This window comes from Camelus ferus, chromosome 31, assembly GCF_009834535.1.
Source record: "Camelus ferus isolate YT-003-E chromosome 31, BCGSAC_Cfer_1.0, whole genome shotgun sequence".
Lineage (NCBI taxonomy): Eukaryota > Metazoa > Chordata > Mammalia > Artiodactyla > Camelidae > Camelus > Camelus ferus.
Genome location: NC_045726.1, coordinates 8,124,633 through 8,142,128, shown reverse-complemented (window position 1 = coordinate 8,142,128; position 17,496 = coordinate 8,124,633). Strand labels below are relative to the sequence as shown.

Genomic DNA, 17,496 nt, shown 5'->3' with positions numbered 1-17,496 from the left:
GTGATTGATTTGCTTGGAGGATGAAGGGGATGGAAAACTCAAGAAAGGCACGGAGCAAGGTTATCAGTTCATTTCAGCTGCCTACAGTCAGCATGTAATTACAAAGCACGTGGAGAAGAACTGCCCCTCAGTGGCCCATGCGGGCAGTGTCTTTTCCGTCTAAGATGCTCCTGCTACTTTTGGCAAGTGTTGACCTGCTTTCTTCAAACTACCTTCATTTCTGCCAACTACTGAAGGCCTCATAGAGAAATGCAAAACCAGGAAAGTAAAATTTGGCACTCACTCTCTTATTTTGTTCATTAGTGGTGTGGGGTTCGTTGGCCTCCCCCAGATTAGCTGTTACTCTTTGAGAGGAAGGGCCGTGGCAGATCTATCATTTCCATTTCCCACAGCAGTGATGACCAAGTCAGCACTTAATACATTGTCTGGATGATAGAGTAACATCTAGATGTTTACCTATCGATGCCATTTACTATCTCATAAAATGATGACAACTATAATATCTGTAAGGTGTTGACTGTTTTATATACATTATACATGCCATCACCTTATTGGGTTTATCAGAATCCTCTGAGACCCTTACACCCAGGCAGTTTGAATAATAACTTGTTTGACAGCAACTTCACATAATTAATAGAATGAAAGCCTGTCCCATTACTGTTGAACTCTACTGCCACCTACTGTTCATGTAGTGGCTTAACCAGTTGTGTTCCCCAACGCCACTGTTCTTCACTTATTATCGAATGTTTGTTTTCCTCAGATCTCAAGGGCTTTCTTTCTATGCTTGGAGTTTCAACCCAGAGAAGATATAATTTTCTAATAGCTTCTGATATTTCATTATTACAATGCAATATGATATTGAAAATTTCTTCTCATTGGCAAAAAGAGTTTATGCCTTTATGAAATACTAAACATTTTAAAATTTAATGACACAATGGTCTTTTCATAGGCTTTTTTTCAGGAAAACTAAAAGAAAAAAGTCATGAAATTTCTGAAGAAATTTTCCCTACCTCTAGTAAACATCCTTAAACTCAACAGCTATTTTGGTTACACTTCATTCAGGGTGTAAGTCTCACTCATCCTTCAAGGTGTAAAATCTTACTCATCCTTCAAGGTCCTCCTCTCAAATGGTACCTTTTCCATAAAACTTCCCTAATTCTTTGTTTTGAAAGAAAATTCTCCCTTCCACAACTGGTAATTGTTATAATGAACCATAGAGTGAAAGGACACCAACAATTCCAAAATTTAAAAAAAAAAAAGGGACAGATTTATGAGTCTTTTCCCCCCTCATTCTCCCTTCTCTGTTGGCTCCAGTTTTTCTGTTGCAGACAAACAACATCAAACTGGACTCTAGACTGTAACAATCTCATAAAGGGCTTTGTTTTAAGAAGAGAACATTTTAGGAAGGGCAAGGACAGAAGCAGGACACGTGTTGGATGGTCTGATGAGATCTGAGGCAATTTATTTTGTCTCTGCTGTGAGACTTAAGCCAACTCGCTGTTCTTAGGTAACAGATGGTGAAGATTTCAAAGGTTAATGAAGTGACAGTAGATCAGGGCTTTAGCTCTTGCATATTTCGCCTCTAATTTTCTATTTTAGTATGAAAATGTCAGTTTAAAAGAGGAGGGAGGCACCAAAGAAATTATGAGTAAATTTCTGGCACAATGTAGGTGTCTGGAAGTAGTTCAGTTGTATTGTATTTAATTGGGAGGCTGTGTGGTGAACAGTGCTCAGTGCCTTGGATTTCATAGACCTAGACTGAAGTCAGTTTCGCTACAGATTATCTGTTACATCAAGTCACTTGAGCTTCTGCATAGTAGGATTAATCACTTCCTCTTCTGTGCAATGTATGTATTTCTACTTATTCGACTCCCTCTCACAGGAGTTTGTAATGCTTTTCCTCTCTTGCTCAAGGTCACAGCACCTGGGCGCGGCTCTCTCCGGGAGTCTGCGGCGTCCGGCCAGGCCCCTCCCTCCCTTACACCTGGCGCTTCTCCGGGGTCACTGTCACCGATTCGATCCCACTTGCCATCTCTTCACGGTGAACGGGTGAAAATCGCTGCAATTTACGGCAGCCCCAGGCTCTGCAGAGGCATTACTGGAGGGATTACTGCTCAGGCGGAGGGAGGGAGGTCAGGGACTTTTTGCGTCGTCCCTCCTTCCCCAGCCTTTTCTCATAAGGAATATTTGTAGGGGTTGCGGGTGAGGCAGGGGCGTGCAGGCAAAGAAGAGCTTTTTTTCCTTGTAGGAACACAAATCTTCCGTTCCGGCTGTGTTTCCGGGGGCATTCTCATCGGACCTAGCGGGGACTGACTTCCGGTCGGACTTCCCTGTCTTCCGAGTTTGGAGCTCGCCGCTTCCGCCCGGAGATGCTCAGGCTCTGGCTGCGAGCAGCTACTTCCGCCAGGAGTCCTTAGCATCTCGGACTTGGAAAGTGGCCTTAGGGCGGCCTCCTCCTACCTTCAGCCTGCCCACCCGAGGACGGGTCCCAGGTGGCGGCTGCGGCTGCGGCTGCTGGGCCTGTCGCAGAGCGTCCCCGCTGCCCGAATCTTGGGCCTGGGAGGACCGAGTGGTGCGGCAGTGACGCCCGGCCTGGCCCAGCCCGGGCCGAGCCCTGGTCTTCCCGCGGTCGGTGAGGGTGGCCACACGCCTCGCCGCGCCCACCCCAGCCTGGGGCGGGGCGCCGCCGTCCCGCCCGGGTCCCCGCCCCTCCGGCCTGCCCAGCGCCGGGTCATTCCCTTCAGCCCTGCGGCGGTCTGACCGTCTCGTACCTCCGGGGCTCGGCAGTCCCCTGCCTCCGGCCGCTGGAGAACATGGAGTTTGCGGAGCTGATTAAGACCCCGCGGGTGGACAATGTGGTGCTGCACCGGCCTTTCTACCCCGCCGTCGAGGGGACCTTGTGTCTGACTGGCCACCACCTGATCCTGTCCTCCCGGCAGGACAACACGGAGGAGCTATGGCTCCTCCATTCAAACATCGATGCCATCGACAAACGGTGAGTGCCCCTTCCACCTCCTATCCCGCAGGGGACCTAGGGTCCTTAGGTGGACTTCTGCGGGGACTCATCCCCGTGTTTTCCTTGCGTCCCATCGCCCAGCCAGCCAGCAGAACGAGCCCCTCTGGCCTAGATGTGGGATTTGAGTTTAAGAAAGCAAGAGAACCGTCCATATGAGACACCTGGGTTCCATTCAATCTGGCTGGAATTTCCAGGCTTATCACGTGGTTGTTACCGTGATCATCATTTTTGGTACATAACACCATTTGGGTGGATTTGCAACGTTTTCTTTTTAATTTTCTTTTTAAATTTTAAATTGCATCATCATATTTCTTGAATATTACTTGTCCATCATGGTTCATGAAGTCGTGATGGAATGTGATTTTGGTAAAATCTTTACTTGCTACTTTCGAGGAAAACGCAAAGAATTCAGCATATAGTGTCAAATTCCACAAAACCTTTCCCCCCCTCTCAGAAATGCTCAGCTGATCATATTTCTCCTAATTTCTTACCTTCCGGGTCGTCAATTTAAGACTTTCATTATGGGAGACTATAATGTCTTTTATTTATCCTTATTCTGTTGTGCTTTTGGAAAGAACAGAGTTTGTTCTTAAACAGTATTTAATTAATTAACCTCTTTTTTTACACCCCAGACTTTGTCTTTCCAGAGCAGTGTCTCAGAGTCAAAAAGTTATCTTTCATCTGCAGTCAAAATTACCATTTCCCCAGTACTTACTCTAGCCAGAAGGAGGTAAACTGTTGTCCAACTTACACTAAAGTATAAATGAATGACAAGAGCCTTTTCTGTTACCCCTCAGGAGAATTTAGATATTAAGATCCCTAGAGAAGTTATGCCTTAAATGAAAATTATTTCTAATAGCAGAAGCTAAACAATATGGGTGAAGTGGAGATGGGTTTATTTTCCCAAGCGGAGGGCTCCTCCTAGACTCCTCAGATCACCTGCTCCTGCGTGAAAGTGTTCAGTGTTCTCTCCTGGCCTGCGCAGCAGTCTAACCCCGCTAGTCCGTCAGGCATGGCTCTCCTTGTTCTGCTGCAAACCTGCTTTTCCCTCCTGAGCTCTTGCCATTCCCTTTCATGAACCCTTTTTACCAACCAGTCCCCACAGTTTCGGTTCATCCATACCCTGCATCCTCTCGTGTCTGTGTTTTACTGACGCTCTTCCTTCTGCCTAGAATGCTTGCTTCTCCCAAGTTGATTGAACATTTATTGAATGTCATTATGTTTCAGACATTTTCTGGGGCATTAAGGACACCAAGATGAATAAAATACAGCTCTTCCTGGAGGTTTATAGGCTATCATCCAACTGTTACTCACCTTTCAGTATTCAGTTTAGCCATTTCAAATGCCGCCTCTTCTCACAGGTTCTTCTGTTCATCCCACAACTAGAAGTAATTCCCTCACCTTGAAATCTGATAGCTCTTTAATTATATCTCTTTCAAAGGTATATATTAAAATTTGTGTTTTGATAGTTCCATATATGGTAGCTCCTTGAATCCAGGACTCAAATTTGGTTAATTTTTATCTCCTGTGTCTTGGGCAGATGGGCACATGGGGCAGAAAAAGATGACCCCTGAGTGGTCAGTGGTGCCGTAGAATACAAACTGCATGCCATCAGCTCTTTTCTTTCTTCTTTACCTCTGTGGTTGCTTTTCACTCTCTCATTTCATCATATTTACCTTGCATTTACTACATGCTGGGCCTGGTAAAGCTTAAAAAAGTATGTAAGACAAAGACATTTTAATCTGTTAGGGGAGAAATGACAAACTGTGCACGTTTAGCATTTTCCTGGGAAGCAGCATGATGTAATGGAAAGAGTGTGAGCTAGGTGGTCAGATCAGAGCTTTTTTCACCGTTGCTTTAAAAAAAAGTTACTTCTGTGTGTCTTCTATGTGCTGAGCACTGTCTGGGCCAAGCAGATCCCATGATGATGAAGACAGGCGAGGAGCTTATGTACTAGTGGAGGACTTGGGCATTCAAATAAATCAACTAACAAATGTATAACGATGGCAGGTAATAAGTGCCAGGAAGGAAGATAAGGGAAGATGCAAGGATTGAGAATGCCAGGAGGCAGCATGTTTAGAAAGAACATCAGAGAAGCCAAGTGCCATTTGAATGAGTGGCATGTGAATGAAGGGAGGAAGCCTGCAATGTGAGCATCAGAGGAAGGAGCTTCCCAGCCAGAGGGACCCCGAGCACAGATACCTGAGGCAGGAGCATGCCTGGCATGCACGAGGAGGAACAAAGAGGCCGGGTGGCAGGAGGGCGATGAGCACCGGGGAGAGGCTAGGGGGAGGGGAGACTGCGGCTGGAGGGATGAGCAGGGGCCAGGTCGTTAGCGCTTTACGCGCCATTGTGATGGTTTTCATGGGAAGCCTTGGAGAGTTGAAAGCAAGGAAGTAGCAGTCGATAGACTATTAGAAGATGATTCTGGTCGCTGGTAGAAGATGGATTGTGGAAGAGCAAGAGTGGAAACAGCAGGCCCAGTTAGGGGCAAAAGGTGATGGCGGCTGGGAGTGGCAGCAGTAGCAGGGCGGTCAGCAGCCATCAGCTTTGGGAGGGATTTTGAAGGCTGAGCCCCACGCCCTGCTGGGGAGCTGTGAGTGGGTTGTGAGAGGGAGAGCAGGACTAGCAAGGAGTCCTTGGGCGCTGCCTCTTAGTCCGGTGCCCTTGGGTGGGCTGCGGTACCTCCCTGAGCCTCGCTTCTGTTGCAGCCCCCTCGTATCTTCTAGTAACTTGTACTTGAATAAGGTTTTACAAGCTTGTAGAATACTTTCGTGTACGCAGCACACGAAATTTTATTTGATCTTTTCAGCAGACAAGGGTACACAAATTTTACAATTGTTCATTTTTTTCTTTTTATGGTAGAAAGTTGAGTTAGTCCTGCTCAGTTAATGACTCATCACTTTAATGGCTGATCCATTACCAGGTTTCCTCGGTTTTTTATTTTATTCTTTTTCAGCCCTAGTTTTCACTCCCATTTTCCACTTTGTCCTCAGTCCCCACAGACAGCTGTGCTGAGTGCTGCTGCCTGTCCTCAGGGATGTGTGTATCCCTGTAAAGCGGACAGCGCCGTTGCATGTGGGTGAGTGAGTTTCATTCACCTGAGTTGGATCATGTTGTAGATCTTGTCTGTTTCTCAACGTTTTAACTCAGTGCTCTTTTTTCCCAAGATCTCTTCATGTTGCTGTATGTACACCTGTTATTTCACTGCTTCTGACTGCAGCACAGAATTCCGAAGTGCCTATGACAGTTTACTTATCTGACCCTTTTCCAGCTCCTGCAGTCACAAATGACTTTGGTAAACAGACTCATTCAGGTCCCATTACAGTCTTGTGCAAGAGTTTTTCTGAGACTGTGTCTGGGATGAGACTGAACTAGAAAGCAGACGTATGGTTCACATCCCGAAGTCCTGCCAGATGGCTCTCCAAAATGGCTCTTCCCCTTTGCCCTCCCACCGTGGTCCTTATCTCCACCACATTCTTACCAGCATTTGGTATTATTGTCCTTCTAATTTTTGCCAATCTGATGATTATGAAATAGTATCTCTATTTGAATTTGTATTTCTCTAATTAGCAGGGGGTTTAAGTATCTCTTAATATACTTCTTAGCAAATCATTAAAATGTTTTTTGCCTTGGCCCATTTTTAAAAACTAGATTTGTTGTCTTTCTTGTGTTGATTTGCACAGTTCCTTTTATACTCTTTAGGTTTTAATTCTTCAGTTAGACATTGCAGATATCTTCTTATTTCTCAGCCGCTTACTAACTTTAGTGTGGTGCCCTTTGTTGAACAGAAGTCCTTAATTTTAATGCAGAATTCATCAATTCTTTATGGTTTGTGCTTTTTAAGTCTTACTTAAGAAGTCTTTCCTTATCCCAGGATTACCAGGACATTCTCCTACATTTTCTTCCATATTAGCTTTACAGCTTTACCCTTCGTTTTTAGGTCTTTAATTCGTTTGGGTTCTGCCTTTGTTTCAAGTGTAGTAAGAATGGAAACAATAGCTTCCTGCCTCTTCGCACCTCTGTGATCAGAAGCAGCAGTCTACGTTCACAGCACAGATCCCTGATATTTGCAGGACAGGGTCCTTTTTGCCCACCCTGGCTCAAATAAGCCGTGTGCAAGCTGGTGCAAGCTGCTCCAGGAACATGTGCACAGCTGTCTGCCACACTGCTGGGGGTGGGGGATGGGTGGCGACTATTTTGCTAAAAGCTCAATTTATCCAAAATTAACTGCAGTTTATCATCCAAGTCTTTCCCAAGCCCTTAATAGACATCAGAGTTCCAAAACAGTTGCATCAAAGAGAGTCTGCCAGTGCAGTGGTTGTCTAGGTAGAAGACAGATTTCTGTTGTTTCCCGCTGCACCATGTTACAGAATCTTCCCTGAGTTTTGAGGGTTGTTTTTTTTTTAAAGTATGTTCTGATACAAATCCTTTATCAAATGAAAGATTTTCAAGTGTTTTCTCTCTGTCTGTGGCTTGTCTTTTCATTCTCTTTAACTGTGTCTTTCAGAGAGCAAATGTTTAAAAATGTGAAGACGTACAATTTATTAGTTCTTATATAGATTGGAGTCATTTTTTCCCACAGTAGAACTTTTTTCAAAATCAGAGTCAGTCTTCTCAAAGCCTGCTGCTGCTTTATCAACTAAGTTTGTGTAATATTCTAAATGCTTTGTTGTCATTTCAACAATCTTCACAGCATCTTCACCAGGAGTAGATTCCGTTTGAAGAAAATACTTTCTTTGCTCAACTCCTTACCCATCAAAATTTTATCTTGAGACGGCAGCAGTTCATTCACATCTTCAGGCTCCCCCACTAATTCTTGTTCTCTTGCTGTTTCCTCCACACCTGCAGTGACTTCCTCCACCAAATGCTTGAACCCCTCAGTGTCATCCATGAGGGTTGTTCTTCCAAACTCCTGTTAATGTTAATATTTTGACCTCTTCCCATGAATCCCAAATAATCTTGATGGCATCTAGAATGGTGAATCTTTTCCAGAAAGTTTTCAATTTACTTTGCCCAGTTCCATCAGAAGAATCACTGTATGTGGCAGCTATACCCTTATGAAATGTATTTCTTAAGTAATAAGACTTAAAAATCAAAATTACCCCTGATCCATGGTCTGCAGAATGGACATTGTGTTAAAAGGCATAAAAACAACATTAATCTCATTGTATGTCTCCATCAGATAATGGGTGACCAGGTGCATTGTCAGTGAGCAGTAATATTTTGAAAAGAATCTTCTTTTGAGCAACTAGGTCTCAATGGTGAGCTTAAAATATTCAGTAAACCTTGTTGTACACAGATGTGCTGCCATCCAGGCTTTGTTGTTCCATTTATGGAGCACAGGCGGAGTAAATTTAGCATCATTCTTAAGGGCCCTGGAACTTTGGGAATGGTAAATGAGCATTGGCTTCAACTTTAAGTCACTAACTACATTGGCCCCTAACAAGAGAGTCTGACTGTCCTTAGAATCTTTGCAGCAGGCATTGACTTCTCTCTCTAGCTACGAGAAGCCCTAGATGGCACGTTCTTCCAATGTAAGGCTGTTTTGTCTATATTGGGAATCTGTTGTTTAGTGTTGCCACTTTCATTAATTAACTCTCTTAGCTGGATCTCCTGGGTGGCTCAGCTTCTGCGTCACCACTTCGTACTTCACCTTGCACTTTTATGTTACGGAGTTGGCCTCTTCCCTTAAATCTCACGAACCAACTTCTGCTGGCTTCAGACTTTTCCTTCATAGCTTTCTTACCTCTCTGCCTTCAGAGAATTAAGAGAGAGTGAGGACCTTGTTCTGGATCAGGCTTGACTTAAGGGAACGTTGTAGCTAGTTGGTTTTCTATCCAGACCACTGAAACTTTATTCATGTCAGCAGTGAGGGGGTTTTGGTTTCTTACCATTCATGTGTTCACTGGAGGGGCACTTTTAATTTCCTTTAAGAACTTTTCCTTTGCATTCACAACTTGCTAACTATTTGGCATAAGAAGGCTAATTTTTGGCCAATCTCAGTTTCTGACATATCACCAAGCTGAATCATTTCTAGCTTTTGATTTTAAAGTGAGATATGTGACCCTTCTTTTCACTTACAGTTATTAATTGGCTTAATTTAAATATTCTGTCCAAGGGAGTAGGGAGACCTGAGGAGAGGGAGAGAAATGGAGAAACGGCCAATTGATGGAGCAGTCAGAACACACACATTTATCAATTAAGTTTGCTGTCTTATATGGGCCTAGTTACTGGTCCCCCAAAACAATTACAACAGTAACATTAAAGATGATCAATCTCAGATCACCATAACAAGTTTGAAATATTGCAGGACTTTCCAAAATATTACGCAAAGAGATGAAATGAGCAAATGCTATTGGAAAGATGGCACCAATAGTTGGACTTAGGGCTGCCACAAACGTTCAGTCTGTAAAAGCACAGTATCTATGAAGCTCGACCAAGTGCAGTAAAACGAGGTCTGCCTGGGTAGATGGGGATCGCAACTAACCTTCTGGTTTTGAAGAAATAATCGTATACTTTGAGCTGGGAGTATATATGTTCCTAAGCGTAATTTGTAATTTTTTTTAATAGGTTTGTGGGACCACTGGGTACCATCATCATAAAATGTAAAGATTTTCGAATTATTCAGTTGGATATTCCTGGAATGGAGGAATGTTTGAATATAGCTAGTTCTATTGAGGTAAGTATTTTGGAAGAAAAATTTAATGAAAACAAAGAATCATAAGAAAGAACCTTATATTCTGATTCAAAATAGCTCTTGCGTTTCTTTGTTAGTTATCTGATCATGTTCTACGACTCAGATACTGAAGACTGGAAGGAAAGGTCTCACCCTAAGGTGTTTTTATAGGATTTTATTGACTTGTGGCAGTTTCTAGTGTTCCTTATTCTTCCAGGTTCATCTACGTTGTAGCATGTGACAGGATTTCCTTGCCTTTTAAGGCTGAATAATATTCTATCGTGTGTACGTAAATGGTGAGACTTTTAAAAAACATTTCTTTTGTAAAGTAAGTAATTATCACCAGTGATTGTAGTCTTATGTTTGTTCTTACTTAATCTGAATTTCCATATATCAGGTTTGCTTAAGACAGGATGTGTTTGTTTACATTTACATAAACAATATTGAATGTCTGTTCAGATTGCAAATAATAGAAATTGTATCTGGATAATTTAATGTTTCAATTGAAGAGCTCACACTATTTTCTTTCCCATTCTAACCATTTTGGTACATGCTCAGATTTTGAATTGCCTTATTTTAAATCACTGCCACTAAATTATAGCAATTAACTTTGTGTTTACGGTATTTTCTAGATAATTATAGAGACACACTGGTTTTTTTTTTTTCTTCTGTCTTTGAGTGACAAATCTGGCTTTGTATCCAGAATAAATGCTATCGGCTTAATTATTAAAGGGCGGCAGAGAGGCTTAAGTCTGTAAGTAGGATTTCATGTGGCTTTTAAACAAAAGTAGAGAAATAGAGAAACAACTGTCGTGGCACTGAGAAAATGGCATATAGCATTTTTCTTCCTTTCCTAAATTTTCCTTAAAGAAATGAGAAGATGAGCTGAACTGTTGGTCTTACATATTCATCATTTGGGAATAACACGGTAATGTTGATCTGGCTGGATCCGCTGGCGTGAGTGAGAAATACCCTGTGGCTTCTAGGCTGTAAAAAGGAAGCGCCGTCCTGCTCTTTGGGCGGGGGAATGCTGCTCACCCACTGCGGCTGAGCATGTGTTTTTTTTCAGTTGTGGGGTTGGACTTTCACTGACCCATCTCTTTTTTTCCTTAGCCCTTTTCCAACTTGTGAGATAGCTGATCAGCGAGTGTTAGTAAAGTTGCCTCTGGTGAGGAAACAGGGCAAAGCCTGTTACCCCACTGTGTGCTTGTATTTACTTAGCATCAGACACTGATCAGTCGTTTACTTAGCCGTACATGTTTCCTAAAGCTCTGTGGAAACTGGCTGATTGTGCAGAAGTTCTCATGGCTGAAAAGAAGCCATAAATTCTGAGCCATTCTCATACTTTGACCTCAGAAAGTGATTCTCTATTGATTGATTTTACAGCATAGTAAATGCACATAGTGAACTTGGCCTCTAGCCTTTCCCTGGCACCCAATTTCCCTCCCTTCTTCTATACATCTTGACATAATTTAGGAGTAAAAAGTGAATTTCTTATGTAGCACAGTTAAGCTTTTCTTTGTTATCAAGGGCCCATTTGCCCAAGTGCATTCTGCTGCCACAGACAGAGTCCCATTGAAAGGATAGCTGGCAAGTGCTGTTTCCTGAATTACAGCAGGAAGTCTGATGGGCCTTTTCCCCGTGTAGTTTCAGTTGCCTTTTGGGGTTGTGATGATTTCAGTTCTTTCAGCATTAATGTTTTTAAAGGAAAGGTTCTGTCTCCAGTGACGTGAAAGTGCAATCATGACAAGTCCAAGTCTGAGTGCTTACTGCCTGCCAGAAAGGTTACTGACTTGCATTTAAAATAATGTTTGTACCAACCGCTATGGAAACCAGTATGGAAGTTCAGTATGGCGGTTCCTCAAGAAATTAGAAATAGAACCACCATGTGATCCAGCAGTCCCACTTCTAGGTATATATCCAAAGGAACTACGATGATTGTCTTAAAGAGGTATCTGTACTCCCATGTTCATAGCAGCCTTATTCATAATAGCCAAGGTATGGAAACAACCTGAGTGTCTGTCATCAGATGAATGGGTACAGAAAACGGTATGTATTCACCATGGAATATTATTCAGCCTTGAGAAAGGAAGTAATCCTGCCATTTGCAGCAACATGGATGAAACTGGAGGACATTATGCTAAGTGAAATAAGCCAGACAGAGAAAAACAAATATTGCATGGTATCACTTGTATGTGGAATATGTGTGTGTGTGTGTGTGTGTGTGTATGTGTATATATATATGTATAGTCAAACTCATATAAACAGGAAGTAGAAAAGTGGTTACCAGGGGCTGGGGGTGGGTAGGGGAGTGAAACATGGAGAGGCTGGTAAAAGTTACAAATGTTCAGGTACAAGATGAGTAAGGTCTAACCTATTACGTGGACTGTAGTTGATAACACTATATTATATAATTGAAATTTGCTAAGAGTAGAACTCAAATGTTCTTATAAACAACAAAAGGTAAATATGTGAGGTGATGGATGTGTCAAATCACTCAGTAGGGGAAACCCTTTCACAATGTGTGTGTCTATCAAATCATCACACTGTACACTTGATATCTCTTAGTTTTATTTGTCAATTTATATTGCAGTAAAGCTGCAAAAAAATTTAATATTGCAAAGAATATCTTTTAAATAAATAAATACAACAAAATTTAAAAACTAAATAAATAAAATGAAATACAGGCCCTGCTACCCAGTGACAGCTCTGGCCTAGATCAGATGCAGGCCTTGGCCTTTCTGCCTCTGTTTGGTGTGTTTGGCAGCCAGAGACGATGGAGAAGTCAGTAATGGACTACACAGCCATGCTGCTTATTTTCTGTTATATGAGCCTTGTGGCGAAGATGTCACGATTTACGGACAGACAGAAGAGTAACTTCGGATGGGGATGTTTTTGTTAAACTGCTAAACTACATGTCTGGTCTATTTTTAATAAGTCATGGGCCCATCCTTCTGTAAGACTGATCATTGTGTGACCTAGAAGGAGGTCGCTTTATCCTGAGGGTTTGGGGGTATTGATGGTGAGTCTCCGTCCCCACTCCAGGAAGGTGTCTCCATAATTACTGCAGTTTGCATTATGCTCATTGATTTTGGTGCCCTCTTTTTCCCAGCCATAGAAACGCTTCCTATAGCTCCTCTGTCAGAAGTATGAAACTGCCATGTTCCATCTGTCTGTACTTCCATCTAGTCAGTTTTACCTGGTATCACCCGGAATTCAAGTGCTTCAGATGAACAGAGGCTCATTTTGAACATTGAGTTATTGCCCTGGCTTGAGAATGGGTCAGTGTAGCGTACACAGATGTGATGACAGCTGGCCACGCCGCTCTAGGAAGGGAGGAAATGAACGTTGATGGAATTACTTTAAGGTTTATTATGTGCCAGGCACTGTTCTAGCCCTGTTACCTACGTTTTCTCTCTTCATGCTCTTAATAGCCCTATGAGGTCAGTATGGTTGTTTCCTCTACTTTATAATTGAGGAATCTAGGCATGAAGTGGTTACATTGCTTAACTCCTGTTGCACTGGGACCTGGAATTTGACTCCATTCTGACTCTTTGGCTACTAAGCTGTATCACCCTTCTTTTATAATTGCTAACAAATAGTGATTTAAAATAATTTACTTATGTTTATATAGTTAATAACTGGATTTTGAGCCAAGACCTTACTGACTAACCAAAACCTGTTCTCTGATCCCCAGAAATATTTGGCCCTTTTTATTAGGCTTTATTATAAATGGTTTCAAGGATTTCTTTCATTTTTCTCCTAGAATAAGTGTGCAGATGGTTTTGTTCTTTTATTCATTCGCAAATGCTAATTGAGTGTGTTATGTGCCAGATAGCTTGTTAGATGCTGAAAGCATGGAAATTAGCCTCCATAGGCTATAACAGGAAGTAGTGAGAAATACAGTGTTAGAGAAATGTATTGGGTGTCCATCATTATTGAGCCATGTTTGTTTAATACCAGCTTGGCAGCTAGAAAGTGTTCCGAGTTGTGGTGTGCTCCTTTCTCCCCCAGGCCTTGTCCACCCTGGACTCCATCACTCTGATGTATCCTTTCTTTTACCGGCCCATGTTTGACGTGATAGAAGACGGCTGGCATTCCTTCCTCCCTGAGCAGGAGTTTGAACTCTACTCTTCAGCTGTGAGTACCTCCTGAGAGAACTATGGGTAATGAGAAGGAGCCCAGCACCTAACTCTTCTTGTGAAAACGGTCACTTCCTTTCCACAGGGAATGACGTGCAGCTGACGTGCCCAAGCCTGGAGGAAGCGCTGCTGGCCGTGAGCGCGGCAGCCTCTGCCCCTCAGAGGCTCGCACCGTTCGTTCTCAGTGCTGCCGCTTAAGTGACTTTTCTCCTAGCGGACTGAGTGTGCTCCAAATGTCACTTGTTTAAATTTTGAAAATGACATTCTCTATACCAAACACAATTTTAAAGACATACAACTAAAATGCAATAAAAATATAAGGCTCCAAGGAGTATATCTAAGAAAAGATATGCAAGATGTCCCTTGAATTCTAAGCTTTATTGAAAAAATTAAGAGAACTTTAAAAAGTCCCTGTGCTCATAGACAAGGAGAGTAAATATTATAAAGACGTAGTGCCTCTAAATCAGTCTGTAAAGTCAGTGCCGTCGTATTGAAACCCCAGCAAGTCTTTACATGGAGTTTGATAGAAGTTCCATGAAAGAGCGAAGGGCCAGGAGAAGCCAAGTTTCTCTTAAAGAATAAAAGTGGGGAGGAGGAGACTAGGAGGGGTAACCTACCAGCTACCAAGCTTGTTCTAAAAGCTACCGACGTACTGCAGCCCGACCAGTGGGACAGAATAGAGTCCCGCACGTGTGGAAACTTGTATGTGACAGAGGTGGCACTGCAGGTCAGTGGAGAATCAGCATTCTCCAGAGTAGGAAATCGATGAATAAAACCTAATAGTAGAACCCCACCCCCAAAAAAAAGCTAAAAGAGTTGAAAATGGTTATTTCTGGGAAAGGGAATTAGATCATGGGTGAGCAGGAAACAGATAATGTCTTTTAAAAAAAAATAATGTGGGGGAGGGTATAGCTCAAGTGACACAAGGTCTTGGGTTCAATTCCCAGTACCTCCTCGAAACAAATAAATAAACCTAATTACTCCCCCAAATAAATAAATAAAATTAAATAAAAAAAAGAATCTTTTAAAAACTGTCTTTTAAATTAGCAACAAATAACTTTGAACAGTGAAAAAATTTAACTAAAAATATGATATTGTACCTTTATAAAGGTTTTTTTTTTTTTTAAATACTCTTCCACTATATCAAACATGCTTCAGTTTATCTTCCTGATGCTACAACCCATGGCCAGTATGTTAGGCCAACTCTGATTTACAGGAACATACCGAAATTTACATGCACATAATTTGATTGGTTGGTTGATTGCTGTGCAAAGGTTTTTACAGCCCTCAAGTAGTTTTCATTTTTGATGTTAGAAATAAGTTGTCATTGGATAGTTTTATATTGTATACTTTTAGTCCTTAGTATACTGAATTAGAAATTATTTCATTGGCTCATAAGTATTAATCTTAGTATTAAGTTGCTGTTGCTTTAAGGAAGAAGTTACCAATCCTACATTTTCCTCCTTTTTTAAATAACAGAAATGAGCAAGGGATTGGACGTAGGTAGCGGCTCTGCTCTGCCCTGTTCTAGTTAAGCGTTATCTGGAGTGCTAGCCTTTCTGTTGCTGTGCTTTAAGGGAGAGTGCCGTTAACAAAGCCAGTGGTGCCCAGAGAAGGATGATGAGATGATGTTGGCCCTGATACCCATAAACACACTTAATATATTTATCTCGGAGAATACAAGACTAGGGAGAAACTGCTGTCTTTTATGTGCTCCAAAGGATGTTGTATGAAATAGGGAACTTAACTGAAATCACAGTTAAAAAAAACAATAGAGGAAGTTAACAGAGCACCAAGTTTTGCTCAGTGTGAGGAAGAACTTTCTAGGAACTAGGGTACCTAGCACTGCAGAAAGCTGACCTCAGGAATGGCGCTCCACTGATGATTTAAGTGTGTGCTGGATCCTTCTGTTAGTTCCCCAGAGATGGCTTCTTCCTGTATGAAAGTTGATCTCCAAGCTCGTTCCTTTAAAATTTCTCAGGTTATTTTGTGACACTGTGATGCTTGCTTAGCTTTGAAGTATTTTGTGTTTTTCAGACCAGTGAATGGAGGTTAAGCTACGTCAATAAGGAATTTGCTGTCTGCCCCTCTTACCCACCAATTGTCATCGTGCCCAGAGCCATCGATGACGAAGCTCTCCGGAAGGTAGCTGCGTTTCGACACGGAGGCCGCTTCCCAGTTCTCAGCTATTACCATAAAAAAAACGGAATGGTAAGTGGACAAGCAGTACTGAGCAGCTTGGTCTACAGAAAGAACTGGTCTGAGGTTCTTTTCTTAGACACATTCCCCTTTCCTGTGTACCTGTTCCCTGACGTGAAGGAGAAGTCTCTCCTGCCAGGACTGCCTTTTACTTAGACTTTGGGGCATCAGAAGTAGAGTGTTTTCTGTGATCGGGGTCTGACTTTGGATTCTTCTCCTGAGGCTGCTTAACCTTCGCAAAGCCCAGCTGGGTAGATCCTCAGGACTCAGGACCAAGGGAACTAATGTTCCTTTGACACTTTAACTATCACTCGTAGGTAGAAAAATAAATTTCTCTGACCAAAATAATGCCGTTATACTTTAATTATTCTCACGAAATTTTCTTATGAAAAGTAAATTGAGCAGACGTTTTAATTTTCAAAAGGGTGAAGAGTGACATGTCACTCGTCACAACCTAAGTAAACGTGGAGTCAGGAGTTGAATAGGCAAGTGCTTGCTGTGTGTTCGTTCCCTAAATTTTTTTCTAAATCTGTTTCTCTCCTCTTATTTTCTCTCAGTCAGTAAACTCTGCTTCTCGTTTTGAATCCGGCAGTAAATTAGGAGATAAGTTACAGTTATCCTCTGTTTTCCTTCTTCCTCTTGTAGTAAGTCCAGCATAGATATTTAAGGATAAAAATATTTCTAAAACTCAGGTCACCTATCCTGCTTGCTCAGTAGTGTTTCTCTTTACTAGGTTCATCATAAAGCATTTTAACAACTGATATAAAATACACTGTTCTGTCCATTTACATGGTAAGTGCAGCCTGAGAGCCATTGTCATCCTCTGGGTGACCTTCCTTGTTCATGTTAACCTTCAAGGTAGTTAAGTTATATTATTGGCTGAGGTTGAAATAACTAAACCATTCACTGGGGAAGAGATCAGTATAATAGACATTGAGTTTTTGAGAAAAGTTTCAAAAGCAAACCTTTCAAAATATATAGTTGGTGGTATTTGGAGACAGGCGGTTAAGTCCTGGAATACTGCATGGAAGAGGGCCACTGGTGAATAACTCAGAGATAGATAGCTCTCAAGATAGTAAAAATGATTCCCAAAACAAGAATAATAGTGCATAAGCTTTTTTTTATTTTACCATTGGTGCCTTTTCTCTTTATAATTCTTAATAAAACCTGCCAACCCTAAGTTTATCTAGTTGAAGCAAAAGTTTACTGGCATACAGGCCATTATTATTATCTTAATTACAGGCCCAAATCTGCTGGATAATTAGTTCACTGATTAAATGAATTATAATACTGGTCTTAAAGAGAAACTATAATTTATTATGTGAAAGTATTCTGAGATAGTAGGAGGAAAATCATGTGAGAGTGCAAGTCTTATTTTTGTTTTACAATTATCAACAGTCGTCAGTGTATAAAAATATTTTGTTTGTTTTAGGATCAAACCCCTCTCCAAAGTAACACAG

The 17,496-nt window shown here is 41.8% G+C and overlaps 1 protein-coding gene across 1 annotated transcript in view; it reads left to right on the top strand.

The window, feature by feature from the left end:
• Window positions 1-2,351: 2,351 nt before the first annotated feature.
• The window catches only part of MTMR9 (myotubularin related protein 9), a 31,263-nt gene continuing 16,118 nt past the window's right edge, over window positions 2,352-17,496 (top strand). Inside the window, exons 1-4 of the mRNA XM_032470774.1 lie at window positions 2,352-2,995; window positions 9,590-9,698; window positions 13,710-13,835; window positions 15,875-16,048. Coding sequence (XP_032326665.1) covers window positions 2,814-2,995; window positions 9,590-9,698; window positions 13,710-13,835; window positions 15,875-16,048 — 591 coding nt within the window. The 5' untranslated portion in view covers window positions 2,352-2,813. The remainder of the gene's footprint in view (window positions 2,996-9,589; window positions 9,699-13,709; window positions 13,836-15,874; window positions 16,049-17,496) is intronic.